At 32.0% G+C, this 18141-nt stretch overlaps 1 protein-coding gene across 1 annotated transcript in view; it reads right to left on the bottom strand.

Annotated features, from left to right (window-relative positions):
* The window catches only part of LOC124355422 (peptidylglycine alpha-hydroxylating monooxygenase-like), a 38233-nt gene extending 20376 nt beyond the window's left edge, over window positions 1–17857 (bottom strand). Inside the window, exons 1-2 of the mRNA XM_046806562.1 lie at window positions 17624–17857; window positions 1217–1274 (exon numbers count right to left, since the gene is read on the bottom strand). Of these exons, the coding sequence (XP_046662518.1) occupies window positions 1217–1274; window positions 17624–17746 (181 nt within the window). The 5' untranslated portion in view covers window positions 17747–17857. The remainder of the gene's footprint in view (window positions 1–1216; window positions 1275–17623) is intronic.
* Window positions 17858–18141: the final 284 nt, after the last annotated feature.

Raw genomic sequence — 18141 nt, 5'->3', positions numbered from 1 at the left:
GCTAGACAAATTACAGATATTTCAATAACAGAAACAGAAAAGAATTTTAATTACCAAAATTACCATCTTTTACACTGTTTATATATATTACAATTGTTGAAGAACCTGCAGTAATTGATCCAGGAACAAGTTCTGGAACAACCGATATAATAATTATTGAAATCTGACAATAATTTCTTTCAAGAGCAAAAGATAAAAAATTTTGTTTGTATTGGAATTGAAAAAGTGTTATGATTTACCAGTGAATTTTGAAATTAATAATATAACTAGATGATTTCAAATATGAAGGAACTCAAGGTTTGTGGAGGTTATTAACAGAAGATTTAGAAAATTATTCTGACATTTTATGAAAATTTTTATTTTAATCTATAAAAATAATGATCCATTGACTAAAAATATCAAAATCAAGTAGAAGTAAAAAGTATATGAATTTAGTCAAACAAATTTGGGAAAAAAATCAAATCAAAGGATCTGGAATAAGAAAATTCAGGGATAACAAAATAGAATAGACATATCGATGATTTAACAAACCTTGGCAGTATTATTAACTACATTTATGGTCAAGTAAAAGCTGAAGCAACATAGTATTAATGGATAATAACTGTAATATACTTTCCATCATGATATTGGTCTTACCAATCCCTAGTCTATTTGACCAAAGTTCCATAGCCTTTGAAGAAAATAATATTTAAGGTTGGATCATATAACACTGGACATAGAAATTGATTAGTTTTTTTCTCTTATAACAAGAAGCTTACAAATTGCACTTGGTCCTATAAAGACCTCTGCACTGCTTCCAGATGGGTAAGGTTAGAGGTAGGGACCGCTTCCTGTCGAGATCTGAGGAAGAATTTAGGGCACTATCTCAAGTCATATCCCTCCGGAAGAAGGGGAGGCCAGTTCTGAACCAACCTCTCCAGTCAAAGCAGTCATGGGGTGGCACAACCTTATGTCTAGGCTAGGAAGAACCGTTGACACCTAGGGAACAAACCCCACCAACTCCAACAGCCATCTCCCGCAATAGACTAGGCCCATCAAATTACCCTTGCGTCCTAGAATCTCAACATTTGCGGTTAGTAATGTGCCCAGTGTTTTGCACTGACACATCAGTGTTGTGCACAGTGTGGGTTCAACTGGAAGGTATAAACCAGCCAGAAGTGACCCCTGCTAGGTTAAATTGATTATTTACGGAACATATTGCCAAATTACTACTTACCAATGTAGTAGTTAGTAGTGAAGTTGATTCTGATTGGAGTGCAAAGATATAGCTCCGGCTGTAAAAAATAAACATGTACTTTATCATTATTATAATAATTTTATAAAATTCATTATATATCTCTAGCAATTCTATTTACTTATCATAATATTCCAAGCATTATTCTTTCAACCATCTAAGATTCAAGAGAATATGATATTTTCTTTATCACCCTCATGGAACGGTTGTGATGAAATGCCCTGTTGGTGAATTAATAAGTTAAATCTGTCAATTTTAAATGAACTAGTTGTGGTTCAGTTTTGTCGGCCATATTTATGTAAACTTAAATTTGTTTAAACAAATATTTCAGTTATAAGAGGGAATGAATAGTACTTAAACTAGTCATACGATATGAATAATATTTATTTATGGTAACTAACTTTATAAACATCTCTAAACATGTTGTAAAACAGTAAATAATAGCAACATATCAAAATTATGGGTGATACAATAATATTTTTATATCAGGAATCTACATTGTATCTGCAAATATTGTTTTATATGCTGATGATACCATTATAGTAACTACAAATAAAGATTATAACAAACTCTTAGAAGACTACAAATTGAATATTAATCTGGTAGAGAACTGGCTCACTGTCAACAACTTGATTCTAAATAGTGATAAGACAACTACTGTAATATTTAGCCTCAGAGAAGATCCTAACGGGACACAAGAAGATATATTTCCAAAATTTTTAGGTTAGACTTTTGATCCTAATTTAAATTGGTATCAGCAAATTGTAGGGGTTAAAAGTAAACTAAGTAAAAGTGTGTTTGCAATTAAACGTTTATGTGGTGAACTTGAGGAGAAAGCTCTTATACAATCTTATTTCGGACTTTTTCACTGTCACTTAAATTATGGTTTGTTTGTTTGGGGCTCTTCTCCTTACGCAAATGAAGTATTCATCATCCAAAAAAAGGTTGTCAGAATATTGGCAGGAGTCAATAAATATCATAGTTGCAGAAAACTTTTTAAACGTTTTAAAATTTTGACATTATTCTCTTTATATATACAACAATGCCTACTTTACCTTCAAGCTAATTTAGATAAAGTAAACCTAAGGAAAAATGTTCACAATTATGAAACAAGAAGTCATAACAATATCAACTTACCTCAAACTAGACTAGCTAAAACCGACAAAAGCCCAATGATGATGGCTATTCGACTATACAATAAGTTACCATTAGATATAAGGATGCTAAGTGATATGGAATTTAAAGATAAACTAAATTATTTTCTATGTAAAAGATTATTCTATTCAGTGGAAGAATACATCTCAACAGTGACTTGAGATGTATTCATTGTATTACAAAAGTTGTAACATTGTATTGACGTGCCAATGTATTTGTGTGGAATATTTTCTGGCAGAATAAAATTCTTATTCTTACATATTGTGTTAATACTAAAATCTCATATCTTTGACTGTTTAAAAAAATTTAAACAAATTTAATTTTTTATTTACTTTTGTGAAGTGTCTGATGAAGACAGCTTTGCTATCGAAAGGCCTCATGAAATTAAAGGGTATTTAATTATTGGTTTTTGTGTGATTTTACATTCAGTGATGTTTATCAACTGAATAAACAATATAAGCTTAATCTTCAAAAATGGTAATAATGTAGTTTTTCAAAGTTGTTAAATTACAAATATACTTGTAGAAAATAGTCAAGACTATTAAAACGTGCATTAAACTGTTAATGAATTAAGAGATTTATGACTGATACTTGTAATCTGTGGATGACAGTTAAGTTAATTTTGTGATTTTTTTATTCCTGGTTAGTTATTGTTTATTTCTTTATTCATTTTTCCATTCTGATGGTCACAACTTCCAGGAATGTGTAGTTTACAAGTAACACACACACACCGTTCTTCTGTTGCTTTTTACAATTAATAGTCTATTTTTATTGTATAAACTCATATTTATAAACACTAACTTATCTGTGAAGTATCACTAGGTGTAGAAGAATATATGGAGAAAGTATGGGACAGGAGGACTTAATTTTTCTGAGGGTAAAGTTTCTTTTGTGGGTTATCTAAAATTATAGTCTGAATTAGGATTCATATCTACATCTCTAAAGTTATAAGCTGAGATGCTACTGCGGAATGGGAATGCAGCTTTTTGCAATATAAAGATGCAGATCTGTCTGCGTTGGGATGTTGATGCTGTGTAACTGCCTGTATTGGGATGTTGATGTGTAAATGCCTGCATTGGGATGATGATATTGTGTAACTACCTGCGTTGGGATGTTGATGCTGTGTAAAGCTCAAATCCACTGTACCAGAACAATTTTGGTTAAATTTAAATTCAAACAGTTTGTGCAGAGAACGGTAAGTGGAAATTGAAAATAAATACAAAGAAGAATGTTAGTACCAAAATTTGTATTTAATTTCTAATTAGACTGCCAACTCTAAGTTTGGTGTTCACGTGCGGAGTGTGTATATAGAGAATGTCACAAGATGTTTGAAGTAGTGAATTCAATTAATATTGATGATTTGAATATTTAAAGGGATTGTAAATTTTCCCAGCGAGTGAAATCAATTCTATGAAACTCAACTGATACAATGGAGTAAATCTACTTTTATAAAACAGAGTGTTGCAGTAGTTGAAAAATACAGGTGAGTCTTACACATCTAATATAACGTGTATTACATGATATAAATAGTGAACATTATCATGTGACACATCAATTCGGTGATAAATATTATTCAAATTTGACCAACAAACCTAATCACCATAAATGACAATTAACTTCTCATTTTTGTATTATGATACAACAATAAGGAACCATAACATTAACACAGAATCCACACTGATCTGTGACACAGAACACAACAATGAAGGGCTATTAAGAAAGGATTATAAAATGGATCTACTTCACCAGTTCTCTGAGGAGATAAGCTGATGATGCTACTGGAGCATCAGCAGCTTTAAGCTAGTGAAATGTAGAGATGTTGATGCTGTGTAAAGCCTAGTTTATCTTATTTTGCATTTAAAGAATTAAATATGGTATATTAAAACAATTTCAATATTTTTATTGATTTAAAAAGTTGGTGGTGTACGTGAATTTTGATAATAGATTTTATCTTGTTATTGTTCAATAAAAAGTAAATATGGGTTAACTAAGTTTCTCCCTCTTTAGACAGGATGTTGATTAATTATTATTCAAGAGTTTGTAGATGCATGGGTGGGATAGGATCGGACAGGACAGCTCAGCATCAATGGGTGACGTCACTGTGTTGCCATGGCAACCAGCGTAACAACGAGATCAGCTGCTATCTACTCTGTAGTGCTAATTAGTTCCAACACCCACCGGTTCTTGGTACAATATAATGATTTATTACAGACTAGCTAGCCATCAGTCAATTGTAATCACTATACTGAAAATCCACAACAACCATTGTTTAGAACTTTCTAATATAGAAATTACAAGAAGAAACCAATATAAGCTCCATCTTCAAAATTAAATATCAGTCAATTGGTTGCACATTTTATTGGACTACCTATCCATGAATGTTTAATAAGATATCCAGTAACAGATATTTAAACTTTCTATGAAACTCAACTGATACAATGGAGTAAATCTACTTTTATAAAACAGAGTGTTGCAGTAGTTGAAAAATACAGGTGAGTCTTACACATCTAATATAACGTGTATTACATGATATAAATAGTGAACATTATCATGTGACACATCAATTCGGTGATAAATATTATTCAAATTTGACCAACAAACCTAATCACCATAAATGACAATTAACTTCTCATTTTTGTATTATGATACAACAATAAGGAACCATAACATTAACACAGAATCCACACTGATCTGTGACACAGAACACAACAATGAAGGGCTATTAAGAAAGGATTATAAAATGGATCTACTTCACCAGTTCTCTGAGGAGATAAGCTGATGATGCTACTGGAGCATCAGCAGCTTTAAGCTAGTGAAATGTAGAGATGTTGATGCTGTGTAAAGCCTAGTTTATCTTATTTTGCATTTAAAGAATTAAATATGGTATATTAAAACAATTTCAATATTTTTATTGATTTAAAAAGTTGGTGGTGTACGTGAATTTTGATAATAGATTTTATCTTGTTATTGTTCAATAAAAAGTAAATATGGGTTAACTAAGTTTCTCCCTCTTTAGACAGGATGTTGATTAATTATTATTCAAGAGTTTGTAGATGCATGGGTGGGATAGGATCGGACAGGACAGCTCAGCATCAATGGGTGACGTCACTGTGTTGCCATGGCAACCAGCGTAACAACGAGATCAGCTGCTATCTACTCTGTAGTGCTAATTAGTTCCAACACCCACCGGTTCTTGGTACAATATAATGATTTATTACAGACTAGCTAGCCATCAGTCAATTGTAATCACTATACTGAAAATCCACAACAACCATTGTTTAGAACTTTCTAATATAGAAATTACAAGAAGAAACCAATATAAGCTCCATCTTCAAAATTAAATATCAGTCAATTGGTTGCACATTTTATTGGACTACCTATCCATGAATGTTTAATAAGATATCCAGTAACAGATATTTAAAATGTTAAAAGTAATTGGCAATATTCACAAGGACACTGGATAGATTGGCTTCTTTAATTCCCAATTCAATAATGTTATAATTTGCATTACATTTTTAATACAACTCCCTTTAATCAATATTTTACGATGCTTAGATTTGTATATACTAAAATGTATTATGTTTCATGCATTGATATAAATAAAATAATTACCATAAAACATTTTCAATATAGATTATTGATATACAGCCTTGTTATTTAACTTATTAGGTAAAAGTTTTGATTAATATTGACTAATGTTCATATTTTTAGGAAAGGCCCTTTTCAGCCTTTTCTGCCAGTCTTCATGTGTCATTTACCTAAGCAAGGATCTGACGATACAGAATGGGACAATAGTTTATAAGAGATTATTTTTTATGTTTTAATAAAAAGAAACCTAACTACTGCAAAGGTAAGGATATTATGACGATAGATCAAAAATTTAAATCAGCTGATTAGAACAGTTAAAATTAAAACAGCTGATTGTTGTGGCTCACAAACAGTGAGAGTGGATATTGTTTAGTACTTGATTTTTTAAAAGCACGTTTTCTCCCTCATTTATCAACCAATATTGTCTTAAACTTGGTACGGTTGGATCTGTAATTTAATTGTCTCACCAAAATCGAATAATGTGACTTCTTTATCATATGTAATTTTTAAGATATTTATGTTTGAAAAGATTTCAGGAAGCCGCCATTTTAAAAATAAAGCTTTGAAAAATCAAATTTTTTTTCTAATTAGGGCTTTAGATTATATAGATAAATACCAAATTTCAACTTATAACACAAGTCATTCTCAAATTAAAAATTGTTAAGAAAAAAGAACAAAATGGCGGCTATTTAGGTAATTATTGAGTTTTTGTGTTATAATATGGTATTTTGGTCCAGGAATAAAACAAAAAAATATTTATAAAAGAATTGTCGAACACCCTGTAGGCTATATACAGTATGAGTTAAAAGTATGGATACATTTGTATGGTTTAGTTTTGATGGATGAAAATGGAGGCACTAGTTTCCACTGTTCTTTCACCTTTCAAATGAGGTATCACTTAATGAGTCCTTAAAAATTTTGAGCTCCTCCCCCCCCCAAATCCCATTTTGGGGAAACAGGCAAAGTTGTAACAGTGACTAAAAAGTTCCCTTCTATTACCTAGAAACATGTTCTATTTCCTATCCCTCCATCTTTATCCATAAAAAACGAAACAGAGTGTATCCATATTTTTAACTCACACTGTATAATATATACGTTATTAATTTAATCTCTTTATTTGAACATTTTGAATTCAAGCTTTAGTACACAACAACATGGTCTAATAAATACAAAAATACTTTGCCTTATTTTTAAATTACTAAGAAGTATATAACATTTCAAATAATTTCTTTTGATGCGCAACATTATACAAAAACAAATTTTTTATCCTGACTGGACTGAACTTATGTATGATCCTCATTTATGGAACAACTTTTTTTCTTGTCTCTTATTCTTATTTATTACAACAAAAAGTTAATAAACCACTGAAAACGCAAATACACATAAGTACTAAATTACAAGTTTTTAATATCATAAACTTAAATTGGATTTAATAATTTTCCTAACAACATTAAATCAAAGGTTCTTCCAATCAACGTAATAAAAACAAATATAGGATTATTCCATTATATCTGATATTGATATTGATATAATAAGAGAGTTAATGAAAGTAAGTTGTTAAATATTGAACTAGGATTGTCTGATCATAGGGCTTTGTTGATGTCTATTGAATACAGAAATGACTTGTCAGCACAACACTTTTCGACAAGAAAAAGAATTTTTTCAACTCAGAATATGGCTTGTATGGTAGGCTCTGTTAGTAAGAGTTCATGGAAATTTTGTGAGTTTAGCACAGCACAAGAGAATTTTAATAGGTTTCTAGATAGTTTTAAAACATGTTTTGAAGTTTCTTTTCCTTATACATCTGTCAAATTTAAATGTGGTTCCCAAAGTGCATTTAAAAATAAGAAATGGGTTACGAATGGGATAATTGTGTCAAGTAAGAAAAAAAGGGCTCTTCACAAAATGGCAAAATATAGCAATGATGTAAATTTTAAGAAATATGTAAAAGATTATAAACATATTTTTAAAAAAGTTTGTGCTGCTGCTAAAAGAATGTATAATTGTAAATATATCAAAGATTCTGAAAATAAAAGCAAAGCTGTGTGGAATGTGATAAAAACTGAATTAGGTATGAATACAATTAAAAAATCTGACTGCATGAATCTCAAGGTACAAGATGAAATGTATACAGATGCTAAGCATATTGCACATTATTTCAATACAATGTTTGTAAATATAACTAAGAATATTGGTGCCAAACCACAGATCAATTCAGCTGTTCAGCTACTAAGTAACGTTTCTTGTAATAAACAAGCCTCATTTGTATTTAAGTGTGTTTGTGCTCAAGAGGTTTATAGTGTCATAATGAGTCTGAGAGACACGAAGTCTGTAGCATGGGATGAGATCCCAGTGGAAGTGCTCAAAGCTACTGCAATGTACATCTCACATCCTCTGGCTTTGATTATTAACCAATCATTCATGTCTGGTGAATTTCCCATCCAACTGAAATATGCAGATGTAAAACCAGTTTTTAAAAAAGGTGAAAAACAGGATCCAAACAATTACAGACCAGTCTCCATCCTATCCAGTATCTCCAAAGTCTTTGAAAAAATAGCACACAAACAGTTATGTAACTACCTAGAGAGTAATAGTTTTCTGTGTAAAAGTCAGTATGGTTTTCGCTCTGGCCATAGTACAGTTGAGGCTGCCTCTAATATGGTTGAGCAGATCCTGGGGGCTTTGGATGGGTCACAGAGTACTGCTGGTGTATTCTGTGACCTCTCCAGGGCCTTTGACTGTGTAAATCATTCCTTACTTGTTAGTAAACTAAAATTTTATGGGATTTTGGGCAACTCTTTAGCATGGTTTCAATCTTTTCTTCATGGTAGAAAGCAAAGAACGCTAATCAACAATAATGGCATTAAAAGTATATCATCATGGGTGAATATATGTGCTGGTGTACCACAGGGGTCCATTCTGGGCCCTTTGTTGTTCATTATCTTTATAAATGACATGCCACATAATATTAGAAATGACCTGATTTTGTATGCTGATGACACAACATCTCTGGTAAAATGTAACAGGGAGCAAGATTTAAAATTAGAAATAATTACTTCCCTAATAGACTTAGAAAAATGGTTTACTTGTAATGGGCTCGCATTAAACAGTGATAAGACACAAATTGTAAAATTTCAGACTGTACAAAATAAGGCTATGTCCAATTTTAATATAGATTTTAAGAACTCGGTGATTGTTACAGTAAATACCACTAAGTTTTTGGGGCTAGTTATTGATAAGAATCTTTCTTGGAGACCACACATAGAACTGCTAAATAAAAAACTGAGCTCAGCTTGCTACCAAATGTACACATTGAGAGAGCTGGTTGATATTAAGACTAGGCTCATAGTTTATTATGCATGCTTTTTTTCATTGGCACAATATGGGATCCAAGTGTGGGGATGTAGTTCAGGTATTTTCTCTGTTTTTAAAGCTCAAAAGAGATATATTAGAACCATGCTATTATTGAATCAGAGAGATTCATGTAAAGATATTTTTAGAGATATGAAAATATTGACCATTCCATCATTGTATATCTATAGCTGTTTAATATTTATTCATAATCGCCTAAATTCAGAAACTATAATTCATCATGAACATCAGTATGGCACCCGTTTTAAAGACAATCTGCAATTTCCTCTTCACAAATTAACATTATTTGAAAGCTCTCCAAATTATATGGGAATTAAATTTTACAACAAATTACCTCTACATGTAAAGCAGCTAACACTGTTCAGTTTTAAAAAATCAGTGAAAAGCTTACTAATTAATAAGGCCTATTATAATATTTCTGAATTCTTGCAGGACAATCTGCAGCTTGTGTAGTTTTAGTGAATTTGACAAAAACATTGTTAATGTATGAAATGTTGTACAAACTGTTTTTTACCATATAGTATGTATTATTGACAAGCAACCTGTTCACACAACATGTATAGTTGTATAACTGTGAATGTTATGTTGCAATAAATTTCTTGATTCTTGATTCTTGATTGAGGCATTCAATTATAGCTTGTTGTGGTTTAAAACAAAGATAAAGGGAAGTGGTCAAGATTAATCAGGACATTTCATCACTATTCCATAAGATTAGTCACTGAAATCACATGGTTATAGTATGAGGAAAAAATATGATGATCTAAAAAATCTTATTTTGGTTTTCAGTGCATGCATATCTCTATAATCACATGAATTGAAGAGGTTTTTGCATGCCTAAACTTGTCTCTACGCATGTGTGTATATCAGCTATAACCAAAACAAAAAAGGGCTTTACCCAAATTCAAAGCTTTAGTGAAAAATATTACAGCCTGCTCCAACAGTTTAGAATTTTAATAACATTGTCCCTGTATTTTGCCCATTATATATATTTATTAACATGACAAAAACTCCAACATTCTAATATAAATGCCCATTCATCAGTTATAAATGACTGAATTTTCATTTTGAATCGAATACATTCACGTGAGACCTTCATATTCAATTTATCACGGTCTGGGCTATGTTTCAAATTCCAAGATTCTATGTACTAAAAATAGTTAGTTTTAAATTTATATTAAAATAATACATTTAATCATAAGGACAAGTTATTCGACAGTTTATGGAGAATAACCCCTTTATTCATTTGTTATTACAATATGATAACATGAATAGTCAAGGCTTGATACTAAAAAACACAGTAGTCATAAATTACATTTATAACTATATATACATGCAATAAGTACTATTTACACAGAGAAATGAAATATAAATAATTCCATTAGTTCTTATGTACATAATTCAACTATTCTAACAGATAAATGTTATAGATCCAGTTGTTATAAATTATAAAACTCTCTGCTCTTAGAACTCTTTTTTGATCACTTAGAATGTATGTTAGGTTTTTATTAGATGTCCCTCCGTAAACACATATGCCATATGAGACACAGGATTGGACATGGGACTTTCACTTTTTTCTAACTCCTAAATTACAGAAGTGAAAAACCCTTTCAAGAGCATAAATTCCAGAATTGATTTTACTTAAGATATAATCAACATGCAGATCCCAACTTCAATGTCTGTTGATAATTAGACCTAAAAATGTATTCTGGACTTGGGCAATTTCTTCATTGTCAATACAAATATTCAGTTCCTTATTATTTGCACATCTTTGTCTAGTGCAAAATGAGATGTAATTAGTTTCTTGTACACTTGTTATATTGCTACAATCAGTGGTCCAGGTAGTCTGGTTCACCATGTATTCTGTTGGTTTACTAATTTGTTTATTCTGTTTTTTTTTCTTGTGGGCCAACATGGTAACCCACAAGATCAACTAATGTTTACTTTTTGACCAACAGAAATTAGGACTCCCATTAGATCACTGCTTTCACTTTTCAATAGCGATGTAGAGGCCAACTTGCCTCACACTTATTGTGGGTACAGACAGACAGAAATCTGATTTCATTCATCAGCAACTGCGGCAGGAGAGGCTTCACCAAACAATCAGTCAAAGAAACTTGTACAAGTTCTTGTAGTCCATACACCTTGTCATATTAGTTTGTGGGGCTTTTTAATCACACCTAGGGTAATTCTGAACAATTACTGAATCAACTTCAGGCTTTTCACTACTGAAAGCACAAAATGAACATTATAATCTTATTTCTGATGACTTTGTATAGCAGAAAAAAATAAATAAATAACAAAACAAAACTATTAATACATAAAATATTCTGAAATATTGAGATGGAGCTTGTTTTGGATTTTCTTAATTCAATGACTACACTGAAAACACACCAATTTACTTTTTATTTTAAATTTACATACGTATTTACTTTTGTGATGTGTCTGAAGAAGATAGCCTTGGTATCAAAAGGCCTCGCAATATAAAAAACTTTTCAGTATTAGTTGGTGTGTTTTCAATGTAGTGATTGAATAGAATATTTTGTCTTCTATTCCAACTATCTGAAAAGACAATTCTATGTTTCATTTGAAAGAAATTTAATGTGTGTTTCTGATAAAAGTAAAGACAAAAGAAGACTACTAAAGTAAGGATAATAAATTGGTATGCAGGCAGTGGTAAGATGTTGATTGTCCACATGCCGCACCACTTTGTATCTTGTCAAACATGAAAAGGGATTGAGAGCTCATGTGATTTCAGTTTGACTTTAGATACTATCTTAAAGAATGTTCTTAGTTTTCTGCCTCAAGTGTGGCATACCGCCAGAGGCACCACGAAATACCGTGCTTATGGACTTGTAATCGGTACTTTCTCATGCTCAGATCACTTTGGGTACATCTGGAGAGACTGGGGGTCTCCTTTATTTTCAGAGTACGATTATATTATCACCCTTTAAATATCTTTTCATTGTTATTCTCAAAACAAAGAATATTAACTACTTATTTAATAGCAGTGTGCACTGTTACAGCTGTATTGGTGGTGAAAGGAAATATCCCTCATTAGTTATATAGATAAATATTCTAAAGGATTTTTAAGGCCATTTTTTACGTTTATAATGGAGAAGCGGGACCTCAAATAGCAGATATAATTCCTGAAGATGGTTTAATATAAAATATTCTATTTCTTTTCTTTCCAGAAGTTAATATATAGTTGCCTATTGTTCAGATAGCAGTCTAAGTAACACATCTCAGTATGAAAAGAATTCCAAAGACTTCCAAAGTAAGTAAGTATTTCTGCAAGTATTTAAAGATGATACGGTGTACACAATTTTACCACCTATAGTTTTTAATACTTTTTACATTTTTTGGAGCATCATAAAATGTCGTACAATAAAAGTTATTAATTTATTTTTCTGCTTTGTTATGAGTAAAATTGAATATAAGCTAATATTTTACATTTGGACTGAACGGAATAAGCTTCACAAAAGAACATGAATAGTTAGCCTGAAAGTCTATGCCACTTCAGGGAGTTTATGTAAGCCACTTTGAGGGAATTCATCAGTAGAATGTATACGCTAAAAACAAGAATTTAATTATTTTATTTAAACATGAGAACCAGCAGGTGGTATACCGCTCGCACTCTTTTATATGAAAAGGATTGATTAAATTATCTACTAACCGTTTTTCTAATACATATCTTTCCATAATTTAACCAATATAGTCTATATTTTTAACTTAATATTTGCAGAATATATATTATTGTCTATGTCATTCTTGGCCATAATTTCTCATATAATATTTAACTTGTGTACACTCACAAATTGATCAAACATTCAGTTCATTTTTGTTTCTAAGTCAAGTTTAAGGCACCGTTACCTTTGAAGTCACATACTTCGCTAGTTTATTTTATAATGTTGTGTCACTTTATTTAATGTTAGTGTAAGTAGGAGTGATTTATTAGGGAAAACATTGCATACAGTTTTTCCAATAAATATCTTTTCATAATTTAAATGATTCAGTCTATATTTTGTACTTAATATTTACAGAATATATACAGGGTGAGGCAGAAAGGATGAACGGTTTTCAAAAAAGCAATATGTCGTTACCTGTGCATAAAAAAACATTTATTTTCAGTATAGTATTCACATGATCTTACCATTTTAGAAAATTAATGTTTGAAAACAACATCTGACAGGTTACGGCCGTTTTCAGCGATGCACTTTATAAGCCTCTCTCGGAAGTTGGCTTCTACTCTTTTTAACATTGCCCTGCCAATTTGTTCGACTTCCACACGAATTGCTTCCTTTAGTTCTTGAAGTGTACGTAGTTTATGCTGGTAAACACGTGACTTGAGGAAACCCCACAAGAAGTAGTCGCACATAGACAGGTCTGGGGAACGAGGAGGCCAATCAATGTCACCAAACCGAGAAATGATGCCCGAATTGCTTCCATTGAATTTCTTGCTGTGTGAGCTGTCGCCCCGTCCTGCTGAAACCATACTTGCCGGATAGGAATACGTTTTCTTCTTAGTTCAAGTAGGAATAATTCAGTGAACATCTGTCTATAACGTTCCGAGGTTACAGTTACAGTGGTCCCGTTGTCGTCTTCAAAAAAAGTATGGACCAATAACAACTGTACTGCTCACAGCACACCAAACTGTCACCTTGGGACTGTGTTATGGTCTCTCATGCATTAAATTTGGATTTTCATCTGACCAATAACGACAGTTCTGATGATTAACGGTACCATTCAAATGAAAATGTGCTTCATCTGTCGTAAACAAAATGATGTTTTCATTTTGGTCAAGTATGGCCTTCATTTCTCGAGAAAAATTTAGCCGCTTTACATAATCGCCAGGATTCAATTGTTGAACCATGGCAATTTTGTAGGGATGAAATCCTAGATCGTTATGTAAAATACGCCTTACTGACCGATTACTGATGTTCAGTTCAGAAGAATGTCTCCTAGCAGATCGACCAGGACTACGGAGTATGGCTTGCCGAACTCTTTCCACATTTTCAGGAGTGCGTAAAGTGCGATGAGCCCCTGGCGGTCGTTTATTCATCACTGTTTCTACTGAACGAAATTATTGAACCCAACGTAAAATGGTGTTACGAGTGGGTACACTGTTATTTCTCGCAAGATTGAAATGACGACGAAAGTCGCGCTGAACTGCAACAATACTCTCATTATTACGAACAAAATTGTCGTAAGTAAACACACGGTGTTGCACACTCCACGACTCCATGATGACGACTAAACAATGACTAGACAAAATGGTATGTTCTAACAAACACATGGCCACTTTAGTCGCCCCACTCCCACTACCCAGATCAGAATACTATCTGTTCTAAAAACATCCATCCTTTCTGCCTCACCCTGTATAATTGTCTATGTCATTCTTTGCAGTAATTTATCATATAATAAAACTTGTGTTGACTCACAAATTTATCAAACATTCAGTTCATTTTTGTTTCTTAGTTAAGTCAAGTTTAAAGCACCATTACCTTTGAAGTCCCATACTTTGCTGTTTCTTACTTTGCTAGTTTATAATGTTATGTCACTTTATATAAAAAGGTTTGAGGTAGAAAGCTGAGGAACCTTCTTCCATAAACCGTGAAAACCCTGAAGGGAGCAGTATTGCAAAGATGCCTTCACAACTTCCAGGTGGACCACCCAATATATACCATCGAAGAATTCACAGAAATAAATTATAAGGAAGATTTGAAGCTCTGACATGACTCTTGACATCTCTTATTTATTACTGACATTACTCTATAATTTGTTAACATTGTGACACTATTACTGTTCTTGAAGTATATAATAAAGAAATATGACTATGACTATATAATGTTAGTGTAAGTAGGAGTGATTTATTATGGAAAACAATACATATCTCAGCAGCGAATCAGATGAACTAATGTACATCTTTCTTTATTTTATAACTTATTTTGATAACAGTTTACTCAATTTTTGTGACTTTTTAAAATTGTAAATAGATAATAACGTAATTTAAGTTACTTACTAATAATAGGCCTCCCACAGTTGAATTACTTTTTTGTTTTCCAATATAATGTGATAAAACAAATACTTAGGAAAATCGATCGACATATAGATACACTTTTATAGATACATATATATATATATATATATATATAAAGTTTGTATGATATTGTTGTTTTTGTAGTACAACGGAACAGTGTTACGTGTTTGAGCAGTGTTTAAATGATCAATTTCATTAATGTGTGGTCCTAAACGATGATTGGTACATTATACATACGCAACATTTTACTGCTATTTAATTCTCAGTAGCCTAGTGCCAATATAGTAAGCTAAAATTCTACCACCCTTTATGTATGCCTTTTTAATGGTGCATAAACATTTGCACTTATACCTCAATAAAATTCAGTTAAATGAAAGAACCGTAACCCAGAGATCCTAGACATTATGCAGTTTAGATGTCCGAGCAGCAAGAAGTTGATGTCGATTTTTTAAATAAAATTTGTATTTTCTTCTTTTCTTTCTTCTGAAGCACATTTAATTTGTCTGGATCGTGAGTATGTCAAAAGAATACCGCATAAGGAAAAACTGAAATCCTCATGGCATACACGCAATACCTTTCCAAGCCCAAAAACTGGTATTGTGGTTTGTGGTGCATACAAATTTTAATGCAGTGCAGATGACATAACTGTCAATGGTAAGTGCATGAAAACCGAGTGCTTTTGCATGATTTCATTTTACAATAATGCCAATTGGCTAACAAGATAATGTGATTTAACACTTCTGGATTTTTGTCCTTTTGGGAGTTTTTAAAAAGTTGTATCTACGCTAACAAACTTACAACGTTGGAGTAACTGAAACAAATATTCACCTAGCCCAGATAACCCCTAAAACTTGTCAAAAAGTTGGTCACGAGCTGACCATTTGCCTAATATAATTTTTCATTGTTAATGAAACATGCCAAATACTAGGTTAATAAAAGAAAATGTAAGTAAATACAAACAACTATTGTGTGTTGTTTCTTGCATAAAAAGTAGGAAACTTAAGTTGGATTACCCTTATATATAAGCTAAAAACCATATGATCAAAAGAATATTGAACTTTATTTAAATACAAATTAATTGCTAAGCACTGATCTCAAGAACAGCAGGAACAATTTGACAAATCCGTTTATATAAAGAGAAATAATATAGAAAAAATTACCTGGAATAATTTGAAATTTGGAAAAATAATGATAGTATTTATTTTTTATAATCAAGTTAACTGACACTAAACAACTGCTGACACTTTCAGCTGAAGTTCATCAAAGAGGTCTGAAACTTTAGTTAAAGATTGAAATTTGTAAAAATTTGGAATTTTGTAAGTGGAAGAACACCGCCATTCTTCCCAGACTACAGTTGTAAAAACAACTTTTATCATTTAACCCTATTATAAATGATTATTTTAAAATATTGCAAGAACTTAAAAAGTATTTTCCCTTAAACCGTGAGTAGATACAGTACAGTATCTATACTTATGTACAGTAGCACACTTTCTTCATTGTGACAATGCAAACTGACTATGGCACTAGAATCTTAGACCGAAAGTAGTTCAAAAAAGATGGAAGACGCCTTTTGACCTAAGTAGGTTTCCTATATATATATTAGCAAGAATAAGAATATATTCTTAATTGGGGGCAATGAGGCAAGCTCAAAAGTGAAACCGTGAATACATTTGAACGGAAGTGAATTTCAACAGCCAGAAGTAGACGCTTTTTTGCCGAAGTACACTTCTCAGTTCTACGTATGTGTATGTATAGTATATATGTATCTTCTCAGTATTAGCTATATAATTGGAAACAGAAATGCTCTTAAATGTGCAAAACCTGAAGAGTCAGTCGCAATATTCCTTAACCTCCGATCCTCCTGACCATGAACACTAAAATAATATGAACCTGATGTATGCCTACTTACATTTTAAAAATACCATAGGGTATCCATCATTTTGTATCATAAGTGCTTTTGCAAAGTAATTCGATAAAAATTGAATGTGAAGCTTGAATGTGAAGGGGATAACACCAAGTAAAAATAAAATGGAGAACTATTTCTATATTTACTTAAATAATAGTATTATTAATTACTTTGCTTGTAACTGTAAAAATGGCAAACCCTAAAATTTAATGGTCCTAAGAGGGTTAAACAACAGAAAAGACTACTAGTAACATATGGGTGAATAAATTAGACTAAGGTGTTGCCTAATGAGTAGGTCAACAAAATATTACTGATATTTAGGTATACATACCACATTAGGCCTGACGTTGGGCATCAGTAAGCCATATCTGTCAACTTTAAATCCATAAAGGGAAGTCACCGAAAACAAAAAGACGAGCGACACAGACAACATATGGTTAAAACAGTCAGCCATTCTTCGCACTCAACCAACCTGCCACTACGGCTATCGGCAGCCGACTGTTGAGTGTAGACTGTCACTGCCTGACTAGTACAGAAACAAATTATCTGGAACTGTGAACTGGATGCCAGGAAATGCGCATAGGAGATTGTTACTTTGGTTCCTCGTTCATCAGTTCTATTTCGGAACTGGTACATTACTGAACTAAACTGGTAGACTTTCTTCTGTTCAATAATACTGACTATGACGTTGTGCTTTTGCGCTTATCTAACAATGAATGTCAATGTTCTCTAATTTTATTAAGAACGTTGTGCATTTACAACAAACAAATCAGCTCAAGAACTACCTGTATTTAATTTATTACAATATCATAAAAATAAATTAATAAAAGACAATAAAAATGCCCTGTA

The sequence above is a fragment of the Homalodisca vitripennis genome, chromosome 2, assembly GCF_021130785.1.
Source record: "Homalodisca vitripennis isolate AUS2020 chromosome 2, UT_GWSS_2.1, whole genome shotgun sequence".
Classification (NCBI taxonomy): domain Eukaryota; kingdom Metazoa; phylum Arthropoda; class Insecta; order Hemiptera; family Cicadellidae; genus Homalodisca; species Homalodisca vitripennis.
This window is presented reverse-complemented; position numbering and strand designations above follow the sequence as displayed.